At 42.1% G+C, this 10,314-nt stretch overlaps 1 protein-coding gene across 2 annotated transcripts; it reads right to left on the reverse strand.

The window, feature by feature from the left end:
- Positions 1-857: 857 nt before the first annotated feature.
- On the reverse strand, positions 858-5,276 carry LOC308364700 (uncharacterized protein). Of its 2 annotated transcripts, none has more exons than XM_080837918.1 (6): positions 4,926-5,276; positions 4,107-4,216; positions 3,878-3,974; positions 3,613-3,710; positions 1,960-2,071; positions 858-1,825 (listed from the first exon to the last, which is right to left on the reverse strand). In XM_080837918.1, exons 1-6 carry the CDS (start codon positions 5,212-5,214, stop codon positions 864-866), a joined length of 1,668 nt encoding a protein of 555 aa, XP_080694044.1. In that variant the 5' UTR covers positions 5,215-5,276; the 3' UTR covers positions 858-863. The 2 variants fall into 2 exon arrangements, with proteins under 2 accessions (XP_080694044.1, XP_080694043.1); XM_080837917.1 differs by having other exon boundaries at positions 858-1,828.
- Positions 5,277-10,314: the final 5,038 nt, after the last annotated feature.

Here is a 10,314-nt window from a genome sequence, read left to right on the forward strand (position 1 = left end):
ATAAGTTTCAGAAGTTTTCCACCAACCATAATGCAAGACTGTCCGGAGCTCAGGTTATCATGGAACGAACAGCCTTCTTTCTCTCCAGGAGGCGTCTGTCTAGTTCCAACTGTAAAGATCGTCATCCACACATTAATATTGTCTAACGGAACATGGTCTTATCAAATCTAGAAAATACAACCGCTGATTAGGCCACACCGCTGCTTGGGTCAAATTGAATCTGTTTCGAGAAAACGTCGTTGGTGAGAAAAACAGAACTATTATTTACCTGCAAAGTCACACGTTTGTTCTTTGGGATGCTCTCGATTATTTTTTGCAGACGCTCCTGTCCCGTTGTCTATGTCTTGAGAAAGAAGAAGCTCTATTGATTTTAATTTGCTTTTCAGTGATTCGTTTTCTCTCTTGGTTCTGGTCACTTCCAATCGTAAAACAGCATAGCCTTTATTAACAACTTTACATATTTCCACTACTGCGGCATTTGCTAAAACCTCCATTACTGCGGATATCTGCGAGTTGAAATCTGTACAATTAGACATGTTTGAAGAATAACAAAGCCCTTTTATTTAATGAAGGCTGAAAGGCTACAGATCAAATCCCCCGTTCAGGCTATCCCTTTCTCTTCCGGATAGTTATCGTGACGAATACCGTAACTCTCCTGAAAGTTGCTCCTTAACACATGGGATGATTGAGTTTTTGAGATTAAAAGAAAAGGAAAGTAGACTACAACTTTCGACAAGCTTTATTCTTTGCTTTCACACATAAATACAATTTTTTAAGTGTTATTATTCCTTACAACATTGCCATTTCCATGATTTTAATAAGCTGAATAAACTAACATAAATGCAAGTGAGGGGAAATACTAGTTATTTTGCTTCATGAATGGCCTGATGTCGGATAAGATTACTCAAGAAAGAGAAGTTTTTCCCACACTGAGCACAATGGAAGTTCTTTTCGCCTGTGTGGACAGTCTGATGAACTTTGAGGTTGCTGGAGTGAGCAAATTGCTTTCCACACTGCACACAGCGGAAAGGCCTCTCCCCTGTGTGCACTCTATGGTGCCGTTTAAGGCTGTACAGCTGGATGAATCGCTTGCCACACTGTATGCAACTGTAGGGCTTCTCCCCTGCATGGACCTTCTGGTGCACTTTGAGTTGTTTGACTGTCATGTAGCGTTTGCCACACAGAGTGCAGCTGAAAGACCTGCCCCTCCTTTGTGAGTGCATGGTAGAAGAGGTGGCATTGTCTTCTGAGTTTGATAGCACCCAGGGAAGATGCTGCCCCTGTGACCCACCAGATGAATTATCAAGGCCAGCGCACAGATCACTGTAAGTCCCAAGCGTGTTTATATCCATTGCATAGGACTCTGAATCAAAGACATTTACCCCCTCCCTTTGAGCAGGTTGGTTACAGCCCTTTCTTTCATCTCTCAGCCCTTGTATAGCTACATCAGTGTACTCCTGTCTAGAGAACTGAGGTTGTTTGTTTGCTCTTTGCATCCGTGCATCACTGAGCCACTGGGGCTGCGTGTTCCGCTCCTCATTAACCGGAGATGGGTCAATTATTATGACATCTGGCTTTTCATCGGAATGTCCTGGACTTAGCTCACCCATGGTTCCATGGACGTGCCCATGGCTGCTGCCGTGATGGAATGACGAGCAGTCTAGACTAGGCCCCGCGGAACAAGAAGGCCAGTCAGAGTGACTGTGCTGTGACATGGAGAGAGCCCTAGAGCCTGCAAGTTGCGGTCTTTGCCTCATGCCATTTTTGTTACTTTCTGGCTGGATGGCTTTGTCTGGTAAGTTGACCTCAACAACGTGGCAGACTTCTGCTGAAATAGATTGCATGTAATTACTGGTGTGTTCCAAAACATATACACTGTATATATAAATATATTATTTCACTGCCAACTGTCAAAAATACCGTTTAATGTCCCAGGTAGTCATTTTCCCCCACACTCACCTTCTGAACGGACTCCTGGTTTATTAGAACCTTCACTGATGCCTACTGTCTCTTCTGTATTCTCTTGTTTAATTGGTTTGGTTATGGTCTTCCTATCATCCAGGACTTTATCCTGGAAAAAGAAAAATTATATTGTGAAGCACTGAAAAAAAAAATGAAGTATCATTATGCTACATCCAACCCAAGATGATAACATGCAGTACACCTTGAATATTTATCAAAAAGACCCATGTTATTTATACAGTATTGTATGGAATGCTTATTTGTTGCGGTGCCCTATTCCAAACATGTTCGTTAAGGTTAATATGATTAAGTTAATATTGCAAATTGTCCAGATACTCTCAAGAATTAATTTAAAGTCATCAGTGACTTCCCCTCCAAATCCCCAAACATGGCACACCAGTGTGATCAGCCTGTGCATGGTTAAGGATGTATTCATTGGAGATTTAAAGGCCCAGTATACATATTCAGACACAACCTAAATCAGTGCTTGTGTGATTTGTAACATAGAAATGCAACAGATAAAACTTAATCAGAAGCAAATGTTATGCTTTATTTATATAAAATCTAAAAACATATTTACAGCAATCACTTAAATGTGTCTTTAATTAGTATATCCCACAGAAAACAATGCATAAATAATGTAATAAAAGAAATAAAAAACAGTGTTATAAATGCTCTACTGATACAGTACTAATGCACTTGCTTCTGGTGTCTCTTAAGGTTGCTGGGATGAGAGAACCTTCGCCAGCACAGTTGACAACTGTATGGCTTATCCCCTGTATGGACATTCTTGTGCATATGTAGCTGACTTGCGCTCACAAAACTCTTCCCACACAGCGAGCAAGGGAAGGCCTTTGCCCTCCTGTGGATGGCCAGGTGTTTCTTCAAGTCCTTTTCTGTTACAAACTTCTTCTGGCATACCGAGCACCCAAATGGACGTGGCAGAGTAAAGGTGCTTCTAACATCACTGAGAGGCACGTCTCTGGCCTGAGCTTCAACAACTAGAGTGTGATACCTTTCTTTTGACTGGATGAAATGTTTCAAATTCCCCTCCACACGCTCACCTACTGTTGTGGTCATTACAGGACAAAGCCCAGAACCCTGAGGATGGCTTTGATCCAAGGATGAGCTAGTAGAAACATAATGTGGCTGCATCATGTTCTCTCTATGTGTGTCATCATGACACTGCTGTACGCTAGCATTTACAAAATCTTGAGCTTTACTGTTAATTCCCGGCCTGATTTCTGTTCTTTTCTCATGACCGGACAACACATTCTGCCTCCAACTGACACTGCTCTGCACAGAGTGCCCTGATGTTTCAGGCTCAACCACAATTACATCAGGCTGCATTTCAGAAGCTGAAGAACAAAGGCTACTTATGCTATAACCATCGCCGACTCCGGCTGGTCTTTCCGTGGGACACAAGGTGCCTGTTTCAGTGGCTTGACAAAGAGATGAAGCAATGACTCCCAAATCTGTCCACTCTTTATTTAAAGGGAATGCCAAAGGACTTGGACAGTTATGGACTAGTTGAGCAGTGTTTGAATGATTCAGTCTTTTAGTACTGTGCTCAGATCCAGTGTGCTGCAGACTGTGCTTTAGCCCTTCAGACTCAGCCTCTGACTTGTGGAGGGAGTCTGATCCACTGACCTCCACATCTGAATGTCTGGTCCTGGGCTCTACAGGGACTGCAGAAGGCAGGAAGTGTGCATCAACATCATAGGCACTTTGGAGACATGGACCAGTTTCTGCAAAGACAAAAAACGTGTTCCCAATGAGGGCTTTGGAAAATCATGCACATTGTCTCATGCCACTCTGGTCTGTATAAACAAGTAGAATTAAAGTAGACCAAAGGCATCATATTGGCTTTAGATGTTTGTTCAAGTTTTTAAATGTTCTGCATTAAACTCCTTACCTTCATTGCCATTCTCTTGATCAAGGCTCTTTGGTTCCTCTTGCTTTTCCTCTTTAATGATCAGCAGATCTGGCTCTCCCTCCTCCATATCATCTGGCTAGGAGTAAAATGATCAAACTTGTATTTTTCTGCACCTCTGTTAAATGAGTGCACTGTCTTGTAACGCACAATCAAATTCAGAGATAAAAACCGTGTCAGAAGAAACTCATAGTATGGACCTCTCACTTACCCCGACTTTATTGCTGTCAACTACACGTGAAGACTTTTCTATCGGCGCTTCTGTATGTGGCCTATGAGCACGAACATCCAAACTCCTGATGCGACCCTTCACAGACAAACCTGCCGATGATCAAGATAATTAGGAAAAACCAATGCCATAACTGTTAGATTTGTTCCTGTCAGAGTCAGATCCCAAAGGAAGCAGCAACCACAGCTAGAACTTCATATTTTATAATAACTGATGCATACATACAAACATATGATCAAGGAAGTCAATACAGTGTAGTCTGGGTATAGTTAAAAGAAGAGCAATCTGTGTACCCCACAATCTTCATGAACCGCTACCTGTTTTTGTATTATACATGCACGTCCGAATCTCGATAATTCAGTGCCACATTTTCTAAGATTGAGGGCCTAAACCTTACTTCATTCACAGTTGGTATTAGCCGTAAATCTTTAACTGTTTATGTGGCAACCTCAATGCTCAGGAATTGAGATGTGTTACACACAAAAGGTCTTCATTATATGAAGCTCCCACTTTGACAGGACAAATAATGGATTATGAATTAAGGCTATTGCTTTGATTACACATAATATAGTATGCCTATTACCCATGTACTCACAACGCAACCTTTCAATCGTTGACTCGTTGCGGTACATCAAAATGACCAAAACGAAAGTGATTACATAAATACCCACACATTTTGTATTCGGCAGGCACTGATAACTGCATTAAAACTCATGATCCAGCGCTTCACCTAAGATTAAATAGGCCTACACATTGTAGGCTACTACAATGTATTATGCAAGATCACTCGCGGTAGCCTACCTGAAGTAGCCCTCTCTCTGTTTTGTCTGCCCAGTAATTGCACACCATGGAATCGATTCAGGAGGGCACCGTCTTGACATCTTCGTTCTGCACGAAGTTTGGCAATCTGAAGCTCCATCAGTTTTAGCTTTCTCTTCAGAAATTCGTTCTCTTTGTGGTTCTGGGACATCTCCAATTGAACGACGGCATAGCCATCGTCAACAACTTTACATATTTCTGCCACGGCTGCGTTGGCTAGAACCTCCATAATAGAGGCTATTTGCGTCTGAAAATCCATAGAGTGAGACATTGTTGTCTCTGTCAGCCTTCAAAACAAATTTCTAATGAAAGATTACAAAAATAAAGAATAAAGATAATAGTTGAAATGGTAAAGGTTAGCTGCTGTTTTTTTGTTAATTCCAGCCAGTGCTGGGAGGTGGTCTCAATGGTGACGCAAAGGCTTCGCATTTTTTTTTTTTTTTACCACGTATATCCTAAAAGACGATCCCATTACACTCCCGTAGTGGGCTCTGTGCCTTCACTCAGCTCCATCTTAAACAGTGGTGGATTACGTGATTTGTGTGCTCATCAACACATGTACATATACTTTCGTAGTCTTACGATATAACTTAAAAATATAACTTTTATTTACACTACAGTACATTTAACAATTCTCCATTGGGGCATCGTCCACTGTATGTGACGGCATATCCGGCAGTGGCTTGACAATTCGGTGAAAACAGGCAGCTGTCAAAACCTGGCAACCATGAAGCTGTCCTTTGCAAAGTTTCTTTAAATATTGAGTTTCGAACTGCTACAAGGAAATGAAAAACACTGATTTTGACAGTTTGTTTTCATCGAGTTGTCTTGCAACGCGATCGCTTAGCGTCACTTCCGGTTGTTCCTTTTCCGGTTGTTTCCGGCCGTATGGTTTCCGGTTACCTGAAAGCCCATGGCCGTGTATATTTCCGCTTCTTTTTGCAGTTGAAACATTGAGTTTCAGTGCTTAGGGCGTTCACACTGACAGAACCAGCAGAATTCAGACATTCGGATTGTGCACTGAAAACGGTCAAAAAATGCCAACACTTCTCGCTATAGACATGAATGCCTATTCATGTCTATGCTTCTCGCCCTAAACGGGCGCCATCTTGGCTAAGTAGCAACACCATCATCAAGAAGGCCCAGCAGAGGATGTAATTAGGAAGTAACCTGCCTCAGGAGCTGCTGATCATGTTCTACACTGCAGTTTGTTCTGTGCACTTCAGTAACTGTCTGGTTTGGTTCAGCCACCAAACTAGACAAGAACAGACTCCAACGGACAGTCAGGTCTGCTGAAAAGATAATCGGTACCTACCAACCTGCCCACCATCCAAGACCTGTACACCGCCAGAGTCTGGAAACGGGCAGGAAAAATCACTGCAGACACCTCACACCCCGGAAACAAACTTTTCAAAAGCCTCCCCTCTGGTAGGCGCTACCATAGACATGTCTATGGGCGCTACAGATCTCTGTTCACAAAAACCTCCAGACACAAAAACAGTTTCTTCCCCCTCGCCGTCTCACTATTGAACAACTCATAGTCACATATATATTTATCCATGTAGCATATATTTTTTTATCCCTGCACTTCTTGCACTCTCCACTTCTTCTTTGAACTATTGTACATTCCCAGCTCCTGTATATACTTTCTCAAACTTTCATAGACCATTGCACTGTTTGTTTTTGTATTGTATTGTGTTGTGTTTTTGTATTTTTTTGTATTGTGTTGTGTTTGTTTTTGTATTGTATTGTATATTATGTGTAAGCACAATGAGAGTCAGTTCACCAGGTCAAATTCCTTGTTTTTTCAAACTTACTTGGCCAATAAAATCTGATTCTGACATTCCAAGAATACCCCGATGAGGAGGGGGTCTAGGATCTCAGGGGATCCAGATCATAGACATTAACTACTCAAGGGGTCCACATACTTTCAAGTGGCACTATCATATTTTGAGTGAAAATGTAAGGACCTATAGTTTGTGGATGTGGTGGCTGTACACTGATGTGAAGCTGTAGGTCTGCGACTTGCATTCTGTGGTTTTCCAACTTGACTAGTGAATATGTCATGAATGTATTTATAACAGATGTATTCTTGTGTTAAACCCGAGCATTTTGAGAAATTGACATGCAAGCAACAATATGAGCTTAATTGTATAACTGTACCACTATAACCTTAAATTAAAGTTACATAATTGAAAGAAACATTACATTCTTGTCCCATTTTCCTTAGATAGATAGATGGACACTTTATTAATCCAGAGGAAAATGTTAAGCTTCCTGGCAGAGGCTGTTAGGTTTTCATTTAATATCTGATGGTATTTGATGGGGTCCGTGATACCATGTATCCTCACAAAATGTCCAGGGGCTTTGGAAGAAAAACAGCCCCACAACATCAAAGATCTGCCAACATACTTGGGTGGGTATGAGGTGCTTTTCTGTATGGCTATCTTTCTGTGTAAGCCAAACCCACCTTGGCTGTTTGTTGCCAGAAAGCGCTATTTTGGTCTCATCTGACCATATAACCCGGCCCCATTGAAAGTCCCAGTAACATTTGGCCAGATGTAGGCGCTTTAGTTTGTTGTTAATTAACAGCGGATGCTTATTTCTGGCAACGCTTCTGAACAACTTGTGTGATGTAGGTGGCATCTGATGGTAGTTTTGGAGACGTTCCGACCCCAAGACTCAACTAACCTCTGCAATTCTCCAGCTTTGATTCTTGGACATTCTTTTTCCAGTCGAACCATCCTCCTTACGGTGCTTGGGGTCAATGTATACACAGGTCCTCCTCCAGGCTGATTCTTAACATCTCCTGTTGCTTTAAACGTCTTAATTATTGCCATGATAGTGGAAATGGGTTTTTTCGACTGTTTAGAGATTTTCTTATATCCATTTACTGATTTGTACAGCTCTACAACAACTTTTGTCGCACATCGTCACTTTGTTCTTGGGTCTTTCCCATAATGATGAATGACTAAGGGAATTTGGCCTGTGTCACCTCATACCAAACAGGAAGTCATGGTTGACCACTTAAAAGATCCTTATCAAACAGGTGAACTTAAAATTGTAAAACATGACTGGAAATATACTTCAGTTAGATTTTAAGTATAAGATTTTCTTGGGGTGCCCATAATTGTGGAACACATTTTTTGAGGAAATACATTTTTTTTTTTCAATAATTTTACTTCAATGAAAAGGTAAGATTTGTGTGAGTATTTTGAGACCAAAGACCAAAAGGATAAACAGCAAAGACATTTTTTCATAGACTTAATTTGCTCATATTCACAAAGGGCCCACGGAGCCTGAATTGCCTGAATGGCCTTTTTGGGGATCCGGTACCTTTTTTTATCCGACAGCACGGAGCCGTGTCAAGAAAAATCTGCGTCCAGCCTTAATGAGCAAATCTGACGTCAAAAGATTTGTATTATAGATGGAAGTCTCAAAATGGTAACTTAACAAAAATTAGGGTTATGGTGAAATGTGCGATTTTAACTAGTCCTGTTTGAGTGCTGTGGAAACAGTGATTTCAGGTGGTAGAGAAGTCGTTCAACAATCGGAAGATTGCTAGTTGGATCTCGACTTCTGTCTTCTGTCACGTTATGCGCATGCTCCATGACGTCTTTACAGCGGATTCAACCATAGAAACATACATGCATATATATGTCTATGGATTCAACCACTCGGCTCAACCACTCCTTTTCCGCGTGGACCCAGATTCTCTTAGGTTCCGGTTCTCTTAGGTTCCGGATCCAAAAATGTTTCCAGATCCAGGCAATCCAGGCAATCCAGGCTCCGTGTGGAAGGGTGCCAATAATTCTGCACAAAATCTGCACACGTGGGCATTTTACATACTTAGATAATATGGATAGAATCCATATTACTCAAACTCCCTGGTATCTAAACATGACCTAATGCTGCTAATGTAGTGTAGTTTTTCTACCTACAGAGTTCCAGAAACCCAGGAAGTCCAAAGTGAAAATACAAACTCAATTCAAAGGCAACATTTTATTAATCTCTTTTCAATTGTGACATAATCTACCATCTCCTAGAAATAGACACTTATTATTATTTTTTTTACATAAAATTAATTTCTTTCTCAACTAAAAAAAGGAAAAACTAAGTAAAAAATCCCTACATGGGTTAGACATTATTGCAGTGATTTGCAGTGAGAAAAAACCCAGGCTCTCCAATTTGATACCTCAAGGTATCAGTGATTCTCATCCAATAAATGCATTGTCAAATTCATCAAATCGCTCCAAACAGTCTGCTAGCTGTATGGTCTGGTTGTGTGCTACAAAAACGTCCTGTACAGTCCTGGTCATTGGGAAACAAAGAAAGTTGCTCAGACCATGCCTCGGCAGCATTAACAGCTTGTTGAGCGGAAAAATCAACAATCTTTCAGTTGCATCACAGACTGTTCTTTAACGCAATCCTCAACAAGGATAAAACGCGACAGACCAAAAGGGATGTAAAAGATCTTGGGGCTGGGCTAGAGGCAACACTGCTAGCTCGTGAAACTACAGCCTGCCCTCTGGTGCCTGATGAGGCTGCCCTGTGTGGTATACCATCTCCCACAGGAGGCACAACTGTGGGATCGTGTCTGGCCTGTGTGGATGCTCAGGTGCCTCTTCATGTGACTGGATTGTGTGAAGTGGCGGCCACAGTGGATACAGCGGAAAGGCTTCTCACCTGTGTGCACACGCACATGGTTTGTGAGCTGGTGGCGGTGTGAGAAGCGTTTCCCGCAGCGAAGGCAGCTAAATGGCTTTTCGCCTGTGTGCACACGTTCATGCCGCTTGAGGTGTGCCATCTGGAGAAAGACTTTCCCACATGACCCGCACCGGAAAGGTGGGTTGGCAGTGCTCCCTGATGAAGCCCTGCCAAGCTGATTAAGTCTTTCAGCCTGGTTTACCTGGTGAGTCAAGTGGTGAGGTGATGTGGTGGGCATTTCACTCCTGTGATTTAACGGAGGGCATGTTATATTGGAGGCACTTGTGCTGTTATTGATTATATTCCCATGGTCTGTTATGTTCCAGTCTGAACTCATGTCTGTCTCTAGTTTAATAGGCACTGAATCAACAAGTACCAAATCTGGCTCCCAGTCTATAGAACCAGCTGAGAACAGACAGTTTGTGGCACTATCAGAAGTGCCCCTATTTCTGGAAAAGGTCAAAAGGTCCAAATTTGCATTTGGTGTGTTAATATTAGTGCCTGGCTTCTTCTGTTCCTGGGCCCACATTAAAGGATTTTCTACTGGCTGACCAGCTTCTTGCCAAGTCCTGAGCTGGGAATCATCTTCTGTCTCCTCCTCTGCCTCTCTGTTGTGCTTCCAGGTGTGAGGTTGAGAATGAGTGTGACTGGTCCTGTCTGAGTC

Source organism: Sprattus sprattus, assembly GCF_963457725.1.
Source record: "Sprattus sprattus genome assembly, chromosome: 4".
In the NCBI taxonomy this organism is placed as follows: Eukaryota; Metazoa; Chordata; class Actinopteri; order Clupeiformes; family Clupeidae; genus Sprattus; species Sprattus sprattus.

What these genes read in the sequence shown, in the direction of transcription:
- LOC308364700 (XM_080837917.1), bottom strand. Translation starts at nt 5,214, where the DNA reads ATGTCTCACTCTATGGATTTTCAGACGCAAATAGCCTCTATTATGGAG. An exon ending in TTGACAGCAATAAAGTCGGG is followed by an intron (nt 3,975 to 4,106) that starts GTAAGTGAGAGG and finishes TTTTACTCCTAG; the next exon opens with CCAGATGATATGGAGGAGGG. An exon ending in TCAAGAGAATGGCAATGAAG is followed by an intron (nt 3,711 to 3,877) that starts GTAAGGAGTTTA and finishes TTGTCTTTGCAG; the next exon opens with AAACTGGTCCATGTCTCCAA.